Genomic DNA, 13960 nt, shown 5'->3' with positions numbered 1-13960 from the left:
GTTGTCTTTAAACCCACAGAACCCAGAACCAACTCATAGTCCAGCTGAGCACCTCCGTTCAACAGCCTTTGCTGATCCAACATCGTCTTTCACGGCCAATGTTAACTTCAAATACAACGTAAACACGGGAATCAACCACTTCTAAGAGCAGTCTGCACCACAACGCACCAGTGTTAAAGACGGCAACAGAGGAGTGCCGGGGTGGAGGTCAGCGGCAAGGGTGGGTGAGGGTCATGAGGAACACTGGGGAGATAGATACATCCAGGAGTACTCTAGAAAAGGGTGTGTGTTGGGGTGGGGAGGTTCCCGGGCGGTGGAGAAACCCGAGCCTTGTCACAGATGGGGAGGAGGATGTGAGCAGGGGAGGCCTTGAGAACTAGAGGGGCAGGGAAGGAAGAGGAGTCTCTGTGGCCACTGGAGCAGAGGGGGTTAGAAGTGGAAATGCGCAGCGGCAGATGGTGCCAGGTGGGGGCTTTCATGGGTAGGAGTTAACGCAGACACTTAAATAAGCAACGGGAATGAAGACAGCTTCTTGGGTGCAAAACTTGGTGTCAAAAGTGGTGTTTAAGGGAATGGGGCGGGTTGGAGCAAAGAAGGATGGGAGTAGACACAGAGCATCCATTTACTGCTGTACAGTGGAAAAGGGGGCTGGGGAATGTGCCTTGAGCAAGCAGGAGGGCATGCTTCAGCCAAACCTGGAGCCCTCCCTCAGAACCCCTGTTCTCGGCCTGCTCTAGTGGCCAGTTGATCTGCCTGTGTTGGGATCCTGTCCTCCTCCAGTGCTTCCCCGAGCAGGGCCAGATGGTATGCACATGAATTTTAGTTCTGGAATGCCCTTCTCAGCACAGGGCCAGGTTAGCTTGCTACCCCACCCCCAGACTTCTGCTCCCCTCTAAGGATGCAGGCTCCTCCTCACTTTCTTCCTCCCCAGTCTTCTTCCTTCTTCTCCTCTCCCTCTGCCTCCTTTCTAGCTCACTCTCTGTCCAGGACTCATTTCTGTGACTCTGCTCAGCCCTCAGAACCATACAAAGACCCCACAGCCCAGTGTTTAGAGGTCCTCCACGCAGCCGAGTCTCCCCTCCTCACCCTGCGACTACAAATGACAGCTATTGAAAACCTCGCTTGAGCCAAGCGCACACACAGGGCTTTGTACGGATTGTGGGGCAGGAGTTATCTGGCCCAGCTGGCAGCTTCCAAGTTCAAACAACCAGTGAGGAGAAGTGCTCCCTAATAACCGTACCCTACAGCTTCTCTCCTGAGCCTCAGTGCTCTAAGGCACACGGACTTTTTTTTTTTTTTTTTTTTTTTTTTTTGAGACACAGTTTCTTTGTGTAGCCCTGGCTGTCCTGGATCTCACTCTGTAGACCAGGCTGGCCTCAAACCCGGCGATCTGCCTGCCTCTGCCTCCCGAGAGTAAAGGCATGTGCCACCACTGCCTGGTCTAAGCACTGGGATTTTGCCTGTCTCTGAAGATCTGTCCACCTTTGTGAAAAGCTTTTCAGACTTCTTGGGGGGTCTCATTTGCTTCCTCCCGGTTTTCCTCCTCACCAGGGAAGGCTGAGTCTGTTCACGGGCTTCACCACAGCCATTCTTAGTCAGCGAGCGTGTAAGGCATACTTACTATTTTCATTGTACGGAACTACCTTTCCTGGTGTGTCTAAGTCGTGCATTATTCAAAGTTGGATACATACACACCACTTTCTTGGGGAGTGGAGCAGGTTGCAGATTTCCAAAACTAGGAAGGGTTATTTGTTGAAATACCTCACATGTGTGGAAGTCACACGCTGACTCACATCAGTTCAGATCAAAATGATGACTACTAGGTCTAGTTTTTTTCCTTACAGGGTTTTTGTTTTTTGTATGGTGGTGGGGACTGAACTCATAGCTGAGTTATGCCCTAGGCCAGTCTAACATTGTTTTGATGTATGTGTTTTATGTTAGAGTAAGGACAATGTGTAAGTATATACATTACTGTCAGTTACTTAATCCCTTAAATGATTGTTAATTAGCTGTTACTAATAGAAGAAATTATGATCACACTGGCCTCACGGGAACTGAGAGGGTACTCTGGGGCTTCTCTGAACCTGAACTCACTCTACTGGATCTAAAGCAGTGACTCCCCAGCTCCACACTTAGATCAGCCCAGCTATGTGTGCTGTGGAGACCACGGGTTACACTCTTTCTCCAGCAAGAACTCTAGAGCTCCACACAGCTCAGGTTTTGTGATGTCCAGATTAATTACAGGAGACATGCTGATATTTTAAATACGTGTCTCAGAAAAAAAAAATTGAAGTTCACAAAATTTAAAAAATACTGGGGTTGGAGAAGTGGCTCAGTGGCTAAGAGCATGTACTGCTCTTGCAAAGGACCAGAGTGTGATTTTCAGAACCCGTGTTGGGCAGCTCACAACTGCCTATTAACTCCAGCTCCAGGGGTGCCTGACATCTCTGGTTTCCTTGGGCACCTACATTCACGTGCACATACACACACACACAGATACATACACACAATTTTAAAAAATCGTTTGCATGCTATTTTGTTTCTCACTTTCCTTTCTCTGAAGAGGGGAATACAGCTAGACAAAACTTGAAAAACACCCCCAAGACCATTTGTTCCTGGGCTATCCCACTCATGGCCAGTGAAGTTTACAATTTTACATGCACACCTACCATGAAACCTTTCTGCAAGTCTATGGCTCTGGGAGCAGAGTGATAACCTGGAGGCTGCAGGGTTTCCTGCTTTGCACCGGAATGGAATTTCACAGTAAAATGGCTTGAGAGTATAAAACTACTAAAATTATACCGATTTAATTATGGTAGTGCCCCTTAACGCTGGGTTTGCTTTCTTTGGCTTTGTTTATACAAGGTCAAGTGTGGCCTAAAAATATTAAGGTGGAAAATTCTAGAAATAAACAATTCATAAATTTTAAATAACTTTTATTATAGTATAGATGGTCATAATTGTTCTATTTTTGCCCTTGGCTATTTTTACTAATCTCTCACAAGTTAAACTTTATCATAAGAATGTGAGTAGAGGGGGAAAAGGGTACAGAGAGGGTTTGAAACCATCTGCAAGTTCCATGCATCCAGTGGGTGCTGCCAGGCATATCCCCTCAAAACAACGGGGAGCTATTGTAATCAAATAGATTTGTGGACATCAAATTGTTTAAATCTTCATGTTTATACATCACTCCCACACCAGTGGCTAACAGAGCTATCTGAGAATGAAGGGTACTTGTCCCTTGCTTTTCCTATTCAGAAAATAATGAATACCAAGGGATTGTTGTATATTAAAAATATATAATCTGGACATATTTGAATATGTGAATACATTTCATATTGAATTATGTGTTTACATACATATTTTAAAACGCACAGACACAGCTACCCATATATCAGAACACAAATAGCAAATCGTGAGAAGTTTTATCTTTGAGTCAATTCAAAGCACAGATAAGGGATTAACGTGTATGACTATTCTGGCACAGCGTGGGAAGGCTGTGTGGGCATTGTACTTAGCCCCTTCTGGCTTCGACTCACACTCTTAAACCTAACCGTAGAGATTCCAGCAAACATCACACACAGAAGGAAAGGAAAGGGATTCCTTACTGAACACCGGGAAGGATGTATTTCCTTTCAACACTTGGAATTCTTGCTCCAGTCGCCTCCGTAAGTCTATTTGCTCAAATAAAACCTTCTGAAGTTCTTCTAATAGAGAAAAGAAGAAGAGCTGTTTTACTAATCATTACAAATAACTCTCCAGAGAACTGTTCATCTGGCAATTTGTTATTATAAGACAAAATATTTTACCAGTTTAAAAAATGTTGCATAGACATAGGATAGATTTTGTGCAGAAATCCATGAATATAAATCAATGTAATATATTATTTTAAAGTATTATATTACAGTGTCATGTATTGATTGATATGTATGCATTAATCTCAATTATATCCACCCAATGGTCCATATATTATTCATATGTTGCTTGTCAGGCTTAAAATATGGTGCAGAACTAAAATATCTTCTTATTGTCTCTGTACTCTTTAAAAGCTAAGAGAAGTATACAACATTCAAACTTGTCTTTACCTTTCCCCATATTTTCTACATCCTTTTTGAGCGAATGAGGTGAATTGGTTTCTTGTGTGTGTTCACCTAAAAAAAAAAAAAGGAAAAACGTTAGTTTGCATGGACTACTTTCCCCCAGGTTTTCTTTTTATTTATCTATTTATTACATCTAGAAAAAGACTTTACTATAACCTGACATAAGGAATTCACAGGATTAAATGCTATTCTTGTGAATGGGTACCACACCTCTGAATCACAGAAGTCCTCTAGGAAATGAGAGTAGAGCCTGTCTGCCTCTTGGAGAGCAGGATCGCTGAAGTGAGGATGCCTGCTCTCCCTGGAAGGCCCTTGAGAGCGCGACGGGCCGAAGTTTCCTAAACTTTTGGGCCCCCCAAATTTGAAACAGTGAAAAAGGAAGTGTGGAGAGTCCATGACTTGTCCGAGGAGAGCACTCATGTGCCTGGAGGGTTTCCTGGCCATTGATAGCTGGCTGAAAAGAAAGGCACACTACCGCAGAGATACAAAGTGACTTATCCGTTAGTTTGTAAATATTTACTTACTCAGCGATACTCTCTTAACTACTCACTTGGGACCAATAAAAATGATTGTGGGAGCCGTGGGAGCTGAGGGTGGAGCCCAGGAGCGAAGCACAGACTTTGCAAGCACTGGGCCTCTGCTTCTGAGCCAAACTAAATAAGCCGGCCGTCTATATTATGAATGAAGGTTAGATTGTTCATGCTTTGCTATGTGCTAACTCGAACAATGGCAAAGTAAATAATGCATTCACTACCGTAAACTGTGTCTTCATGAATCTGAGAGCCCAAATACATCAATAGTTTAACCCATTCATTCAGCTAATTAGATAATTGTGTTTTCAAATTTCAAGTTAATTTCTGTGATAGCCACATGGGTGATTAGGCTTCTGCTTTTGTCTAAAGAGGTGTGGTAGTGCAGGTAATGGTTCTCCAAGAAGGTTTTATGGATTCACCGTACTGGTTCCCAGAGGTGAGAACTCCTGTATGCCTGCAGATCCCAGGCATGGGCTTTGCCTGCCCCCTCTTCCTTTTCACCCACTAGGTCAGGTGCTGCTGGCTGGAGGCAAGGGCTCTGTCTCTTCTCTTAGGCCAGCCGGTGCCTAACAGTGGACTGGACATGCAATAAGCCCTCAATAAATTGTCTTCTGCTGTTACTGAAGGAACCCCAGGAGGACATAAATTCTAAGTCATGGCTCCAGCCAGAATGTATCACTTCAATTCTCTGCTTGCTATTTATTCATTTCCCTCAGAAAGAAATGGAGTGTAATGGCCCCCAGGCACTTGTTGGAATACTGAGAGATCTCACTGCCAAGTTAAAATTTCTATAAAAAGACAAACAGGATTTCTTCACAAAGCAGCAACCTGTACCTTGGACAGACATCTATATTCCACATGTAACTCTCATGTGAAGGTGCACATGAATGCACATCCCTCTCTTTAAGGACTTATATGTAACTGATTCATACATTTAAATATTCCCAAATAGATGCATACTTGGGGTGGAGCCCAATATATCCTTCACACTCCCAAGTTCCTTAATTGCAGGCATTCTCTAACAAGTAGAACATATTCACACAACTTCATTCCAATACATCTTGAACATGACCTCTCTGACCTCTCTCTATAGTCTCAAGTACACTCTTGAACCTTGACAACTTGGTTTTCTCTTTACAGCAAGGAAAATACCCGTGAAGCATCCCAGTTGTAGACCTCATTAGAATCCCTAAGAAATCTGATCATCTACTAGAAAAGTAATAGGTTGATAACAAACGATTAATATGTAAACCAAGCATGGTGGCATTTTGAAATGAAGATAAATGTGTGTTAGGTGCAGGTCTGCCGTATCAGTTGACCAGTACAGAAGTTCCCTGATGATGCAATACTGAATCTGAACCGAAGAGCAAGCAGGTACCTGTCTCCGTGTTTGCTCACATGTGGTTTGATGACACTGTCCCATCTACAACTTTCTCAACCTAACTTTCAAAACATGACTTAGATGAGATGTAAAAGCACATCTAGAAGGCTTGTTCTTACTATGTTGTAGACTAGATTTTTCGATTCGTTAATATATTTTGAGAACTGTTCATCTTGTATTACATTTCAATTGGATGAATAAATTTAAAAATTAAAATAGATATAACTACGTTTCCTTTCCCCTTCATAATTACTAGCATTATATTCATAGAGTACCCCTAAATCAATAGCCAATAAATGGAAAAATACTGACTACAGGAAAAATATGCCTGTGCTATTAACAATGGGCTGGTCTTTTCATCAGCTCTGTGGAGGTTTTATTAACATTTGCATTAGTGTCTATTTCAAATTGAGATTTTACTGCAATTTCTGTGCAAAAAATGGCCAATTTAGAGCTTAGAAGATATAAATGTCTCCTTTGCAATGAGTTTTTTTTTTAAGTGTCTAGGTGTTAGGTAAATAAGGACACAGGGCTGTCTCAGCTGCGCTCTGTGCAGCTTTTACTGGACGGCCGCTTTCTGCATTATTGCTAATCTGTGAAAACCAGATTGTTAATGGTGGTTAAAAATGACCTCTGGGAGCCTGGATGTTTGTTCACTATTACTGCTAATGTTTTCCATCTGGTTGAAAAAAAAAAAGGCAGTCTAATACTAGATTAAATAAATGTGATTTAGTTGACAACGAGTCTCCAATTTTTATAAATATTCCATCAGGTTAGATGCATTTCACTTTTTAAAATTAATGAATGGGTTTGGAGGCATCCCAAAAATTAAAATGCTTACCTTCTTTTCCCCTACATTCTTCTTTAAAAAAAAATATTTACAAGCAGAGAAGGTAGGGGGAAGCTCAGAGACCTCAATGGCTTAGAGACAGAAGACAGAACATTATGCACAGAAGGAATATCTTTCTTAGAGCCCCGGCCTCAAACATGGCGGACAGTAGAAGGAAACCCAAGTGTTCTGAAGTGGGAAAGGAATGAATCATAACGAAAGCATTAGTGGAGGGATGAGACCCAAAGCTGCTGCTCAGGGACGTGTCACCTTCTTGTGGAACCTTCATGATTCCATGAATGGTGTTCACCACAGTTGACAGAGGCAGCAGTGTGCCAGGCAGGACCAACCCCGTGGCAACCTGAAGCCGAGGCCTGCGTACGTGGTTCTGCTTCCCTATTCTCTTTGGAGTCCTCCAGCCTAGGTGGCCTCCTGTTCTAGGAGATATTCCATCCCGCCCCTGGCTTTGCCCCCACTCAGCCATGCCCCTGGCTTTGCCCCCACTCAGCCATCAGATAAGGGACAAGAGAGACGGATGTGATAATGTGCCATGTTACAGTAGGCATAAATAGTAAATCAAATGAGCAGGGACTAAAATTCACACACATATGCACACAAAAAGAATCAGTCAATGACTACACTAACATGACCTTTACAGGTTCAAGAGCAATCACTTTCTCTTAAATATTGTGGCATATTCCTGTTCAAAAACTATAATGGATCCCCTGGTCATCACAGGGAAAAAAATCCACTCTAAATTTCCCTGGAGTCTCCAGCTCTTCTTATAACCTGTATTCCTGCTGCCCCAACCCCCTCAGCTCACCTGTCCGTATTGCCAACACAAATCCTTCACTGCACTCAGGCCTGCATTTCTCACTGTGGATTGTTTTGTCTTGTACTGTGTGTCTTGCCTGGGGTACCTGACCCTCTTCCCATTTTCCATTCCAAAGCAAAGTGCCATCCAGGTCTCCTTGGCATGGACTGAAGATTTCTAACTCTCCATTGTTCATTTAGTGAAGCCCTATCTTCATGACGGTGGTTTGAGGCAGTTCCACCTATGGGGTTGATTAGGTCATCAGGACAGAGCCCTAATGGATGGGAAAGGTGCCGTTGTCAGGGCTCTGTTCCATCATGTCCTGTACAGAAGGGCAGCAGCTGCCTACGGGTCTCCTAAGAAGCCCTCATCAGACACCTCAGTCTGCTGGTTCCTTGGTCTTGAACTTCACAGCCTCTAGAGCTCTGAGAAATAAAGACTGTTGAAGTTAGCGACCTATTTTTATTACAGCACAGGACTAAGACACTGCTTCCTTGAGCCAGTCTCGGGATCTGCCAATGCCGATGACGACTGTGCCTTTCCTGGGCTGAAGTTCTAAGTGTCTTTCCATTACCCCTCTGCTTCCTGACTAGGAGATTTCCTTTCTGGAGGCAGCAACATCTATCACCCTACCCCAAGGAGGGTGCAAATGTTTTCAACAAATGCCTGCTGCACTAACATTCTAGTTTGTGAAAGAAACACCAGCCGAGGCTGTTCTGTCTTCAGTTGTTATGAGGGCATTCAAACCCATTCTTATAGTTAAACCTAACTCTTGTAAGTGAAAAAAATACAGTTGGATTCATTTTAAAAATCAGACTAAGTCAGACTAACTATATTTTTAGTTCTATTGGGAAGTTTGTGATGTCCCAATAAAAAATAAGTTTTCTTTCTGTCTACCATTTTCAAAGTCTCTGTGTGAAAATAATGGTCTGAATTCTAACTACAACATGGAAAATATTAACATATATGTCTGCCATGGTTTCCAATAAAAATATCACATATATTAGAATTCGTGAATTTTATTACAATAATAATTTTATTACCAAAATATTTCGTTTTTCTATTTATGTTAAAGATTTATTTCTATTTTATTTGTTAGAGATGAAACCTAGGGCCACATGCAAGATAGGCACACTCATTTGCCCGCGCTCAGTGACATGAGCCACATGAACAGATGAGATGCCATGTTCTGTTGATGGTCACAGGACAGGAAAAGAAGCTAATACAGCCGGGCGGTGGTGGCACACGCCTTTAATCCCAGCACTCGGGAGGCAGAGGCAGGCAGATCTCTGTGAGTTCGACGCCAGCCTGGGCTACAGAGTGAGTTCCAGGAAAGGTGCAAAGCTACACAGAGAAACCCTGTCTCGAAAAACAAAACAAAACAAAAAGCAAACAAACAAAAACAACAACAAAAAAGAAGCTAATATGACAGATGGCACTGACTCTCTCCCTGATAGCTAGCTTTCACAGTGCTGGAAAGTGCTACGCAGGCTTCTGGAAGAGAAAATTGTCTAGTGCTGGACCCACATGCTACAACTCTGGCCAAGATGTGGTGTACAACACTCACGCAGTCGTGGCAAGTCTGCTTACAGAGGCAACACACTGCTCTCTTTATTAGTTTTGAGGCCTGCTCTGCAGGAGAGAATTCAAGCCTGGTATTGTGAGCATGGTCCAAACCCGTGGCTAGGGAACTCATTGGCACTAGGGGGAGAACCTACGGATGTCACCGTGTGGTCAAACTCCTTCTAAACATTCATGTTTATACCCATAGATTTGTGCTGCTCCCAGCCTTGCTCAGATAAGCTTCTAACTGAAGTGGGCAGTGGTCAATGCAGGGACTCATACCTGCTCAAAGGACTGAGAATAAGTGACTGTGGGTGCTCATCTGGAGATGGGACACCTGCATTAAACACCCTCCCCACCCAAGTCTCAGAGAATGGAAAGAATGTAAGAGCCGGAGGACTTGGAGGAGTGCTCTGACATGCTGTCTTCTGGATATGACATGACTATTGCATACATGAGCTCACAGTAGCTATGGTTACCTGAACAAGATCAAGGCAGTTAATGGCTGTTGGGAAGGGGAGAGTCACATTCCTTTAGGAATGTGGCCACTGGTAGGCACTCCAAGCCCCTGTGGATGAGCCCATTGAACTCAATGGTTAAAAATAGCAACACGTAAGTAAACAATTATAAAAGGAGGACATGAATTTGGGAGGGAGATATGATGGAGCATTCTGGGGGCAGTTGGAAGGGAGCTATGAGGGATAGATATAATCAAGAAACATTGTATATATGTTTGAAATTTTCAAAGAACAAGAATAATATTTTTTTAAATTTGAATTCAATAAATAAGATTTAAACATTGTAAACTGCATGTTCAGGTTATATACCCTAGAATGCAGGGTGTCATCTGTATGGGGCACAATATCAAATTCAAGCATTAAAATAAGTAGTAAAAGATTTGGCTTTTGCCTGTCCTTTTAACGGAAAGGCCTCCCCTTCCTTGGTGTCCTACTCCTTGGCTTAGCCAGCTCCTCAAATTCTTCCTTGAGCCACACACAGCTCTCATGGGCTCAGCCAGCCAGCAGCCCCAGCAATCAGCACATTGCTCCTCCCAATACTGTTACTGAGAACACTTGGTGAAAGTCTTTGGAGACCATATTTGCTTGCACAGGAAGGAAGCATGCATCCTTTGGAAGGTCACTTCAATAGAGACACATATTCTGATTTGGGACAGTTTCCATATATGAGATATACATGTATTCTCACATTCAGATGACTGTGTCCGGCCAACAAATGCTTCAACAGCCTGTGTGGACTCATGCGCTCCCGTCTGTGTTCTGGTGCAGGAGAGCAGATATCTCACACACTCAAAGGTGCAGATGGGCCCTACATGATGTTCCCAACACACCGCCACAGCCTCTCCAGCTGAATGGCTGCTCTGCATTCTTGCCTCCCAGCACTCTCTTCACAGGGCCCTGCATTTGCCAAACAGGCCTGTGGAGCTCCCAAAAGAAATATCAAATTTGTGTAACTGATTTTAGTTTTGTAATCTTGGCTTAGGACTTTTCTCTTTTCCTTATAAGGTGTCTTAGAGGTACAAGTTAGATTGAATCAAAATAAGTCTAACTTGGAATAATCAAAAATTTAGCACAACCTGTGGTTGACAGGGGTTTTTAAAAGGCTACTTTGCATTTAGGCATAAGAAATCAACTATGGAGGCTAGGGAGATTGCTTAGCAGGTAAAATGTGAAGACCGGAGTTAGGATCCCATGCACCCATTTAAACAGGTGGATGTCATGGTCTGCCTGTATTCCACAGATGGAGATGAGATTCCCTGAACATGCTGGCTAGCTAGACTATCAGAATCAATGGGTTGGGGGTTCAAATGAGAGAGAGAAAGACCCTGCCTCCTTGCATAAGGTGCACACTGACCAAGGAACACACTCAGTATTGACATCTCGTCTCTACGTCGTGCTTTTGCAAGCATGTGTACCCACATACACAAGGACATAGATACTCACAAACTACATGAAAAACACTACAAAATCAATTACATAGTACGTTAAATGACTTTCTCCTCTATCAGTGGGATACAGACCCCTGCTTATTTCTTGGTGTTCCATCTACACTAAACTACTTCTCTGTGATGTTTGACACTTTTGTAAGGCCACAAAAACAAAGGCAAAAAAAAAAAAAAGCCACCCAACAGGGTGTGCTACGGAACAGGCTAGCTGAATACCTCCATTGGTGAAAATAGAGAGACTGTTGGAGTCTGTGACGCCAACGTGGTCACAATGAAACCCAGCAATGGCACACTTTGTGATAGATACCCAAAATGTATTATTGGAGCTGGGTGTAGCTACACATTCTTGTAGTCCCAGTACTCAGGAGGCAAAGTCAGGAGGACCAAGAGTTTGAGGACAGCCTGCCTATGTAGTGAGACCAGGGCTCAAAGAACAAACAAATCCCATCATTAGTTGCAGATACATTACTTCTTAGGTATCTTTGATTAGTGACCCTTGAGTCCATTATAGATTTCTCTTGAGTTTTAGAATCGATGCTGTGAGTTAACGCTATGTAATGTTTTGCATTTATTTTTATTTCTTCTTTGTGTGTGTGTGTGTGTGTGTGTGTGTGTATGTGTGTATGTGTGTGTGTGTGTGTACGTGTGTGTACGTGTGTGTGTGTATGTGTGCATGTGTGTATGTGTGTGTGTGTGTATGTGTGTGTGTATGTGTGTGTGTGTGTGTGTGTGTGTGTGTGTGTGTGTGTGTGTGTGTGTATGTGGGGGGGTTGGGAGCATGAATGACTGTGACACATGTATATGGAGATCAGAGGACAACTTGCAGAACCCGGTTTTCTCTCTCCACCATCCGACAGCGACAATTTTTTTTCTAGAAAGCTTTCCATTGTTTTCTATCTCTTTCAGTTTCAGATAAATTTTTTAAAAATTAGCACAAAGAGCCGGGCGGTGGTGGCGCACGCCTTTAATCCCAGCACTCGGGAGGCAGAGCCAGGTGGATCTCGGTGAGTTCGAGGCCAGCCTGGGCTACCAAGTGAGTCCCAGGAAAGGCGCAAAGCTACACAGAGAAACCCTGTCTCGAAAAACCAAAAAAAAAAAAAAACAAAACAAAAAAATTAGCACAAAGAAAAAATTTCATAAATAGAAAATAGATGTCTAAAAACAGGGATCATTTAATTCTGAGTGCATATATTGAAAGGCTTCAAGATATGTTATCTAAAAGTAATGTTCATAATAAATTAGAGGTTTTATCAGATTCTATAGGCAGATGAACTTATGTACAAAGTTTTGTAATTTTTTTTGTGTAGTTTACTCTAAGTTCTCTTACAAGTGAGAGAATAAAAACTCAGATCTACTACTCTGGCTTTTACGAATTTCTCTTCTTTTGCTTTTTTTTTTTTTTTAAATCACAAGCATGTTCTAAAATTGAATGGAATAATAAATCAGAGTGCCTCATCTGCTATATATTCATGAGAAGTGTAACTGCTTCTTACTATTCTTGGAAATCCATCCGCAGCATATTAAGTACACCAGAGAATCATACCCGTGGAAATCAAATTGATTTTAAAACTTCTATACATATAACAAGATGCAGCCGTGCTCAGAGTCCGAAGGTGCTGGCATTTCTACAATGGGAGGGATTGAAAGGCGGGATGGGGCCTCCTTCCCTCATTTCCTTGACCTGCAGTAGCTCTGAGCTGTGCCACCAGCTTTATCCCACTGCATTCAATTTCAAATCACTTAACTTCACGGAAGTTATTCAAAGTGGAGGTGCGAAACTCACTCTGGGATGGTAAGGAAATCCTGTCATCTACGGTTTTGAGTTGGTAATATTTTGACCAAGCTACTATCTGTTTAATTCTATCTGACTTGGGGTACTTTCAAAGTGCCACTGCTACCTGGGGAATTTTAGTTGCTGAATACCATCTCGTTTGGCCCTTTGAATCATACTCAAGAAACACAGCATCTGGCGTGTGTGATGCTTTTCTAGGGAGGATTTAAAAACTCAAGTTACAAATGTCAACTTCAAATTGCTGAAAATAGCATCATTAAGGCTGAAAGTTTGGAATAAAGGTGATCCTGAACTAAATGAGGAACAGCTCCACAGAAATAACTGTTGCAGGTAAACTGAATTTATATTAGGGACCAGTTAATGTGATAACTGCCACTGAGGACAGACATATCTGTTTCTTTACATAACCACCAAAAACTTCCTGGTAATTGCATTCGTGATTATGGTGAGAATGAAAAATTCATATAAAAGCAAAACCTGCCCACTGATTTATCAGACAGTTTGAAAAGCTGTTTTATTCTCCCATGTTCTGCTTATTCAAAGGAATTAAATATTGTACTGTTAATCTTCCAAAATGATGATTGAATTAAATGCTAACTAAAGGAACATAGTTACGTAAGCTCCACTTGATGATACTAAGTTTTTCTATTTGGGTTTTGTTTTGAGGTAAGGTCTCACTATACAGCATGGGTGGGCTTGAAATTTGTGGTCCTCCTGCCTCAGCCTCCTAAGTACTAGGATTATGGGTGTGGCTTTGCGTGACATTTTATATACATCCCAATCATATATATGCTCCAGTCTGGCTAGTTTCTCTCCTGCTCTTCGTTGGAGCAACCAGAGAGCAGAGACCGGTGTTGCAAACTGTCGGGCATTCGAAGCTACGTGTGGGCACAAATGAGTAAAGTACACGGATCGTATAGTCAGGAAAGTCGATGGTTGTCACATGGAAAGAAATCTCCCCACAGCCGAGGCGGCACCGGGTGTG

At 42.6% G+C, this 13960-nt stretch overlaps 1 protein-coding gene across 1 annotated transcript in view; it reads right to left on the bottom strand.

Annotated features, from left to right (window-relative positions):
• The window catches only part of Skor2 (SKI family transcriptional corepressor 2), a 36733-nt gene that overhangs the window by 14813 nt on the left and 7960 nt on the right, over positions 1–13960 (bottom strand). Inside the window, exons 4-5 of the mRNA XM_052741492.1 lie at positions 4086–4151; positions 3609–3707 (exon numbers count right to left, since the gene is read on the bottom strand). Of these exons, the coding sequence (XP_052597452.1) occupies positions 3609–3707; positions 4086–4151 (165 nt within the window). The remainder of the gene's footprint in view (positions 1–3608; positions 3708–4085; positions 4152–13960) is intronic.

This window comes from Peromyscus californicus, unplaced genomic scaffold (assembly GCF_007827085.1).
Source record: "Peromyscus californicus insignis strain IS unplaced genomic scaffold, ASM782708v3 Scaffold_17__1_contigs__length_78620276, whole genome shotgun sequence".
In the NCBI taxonomy this organism is placed as follows: Eukaryota; Metazoa; Chordata; class Mammalia; order Rodentia; family Cricetidae; genus Peromyscus; species Peromyscus californicus.
The sequence above is the reverse complement of the archived record's forward strand: the minus strand, read 5'-3'. Positions and strand labels throughout refer to the sequence as shown.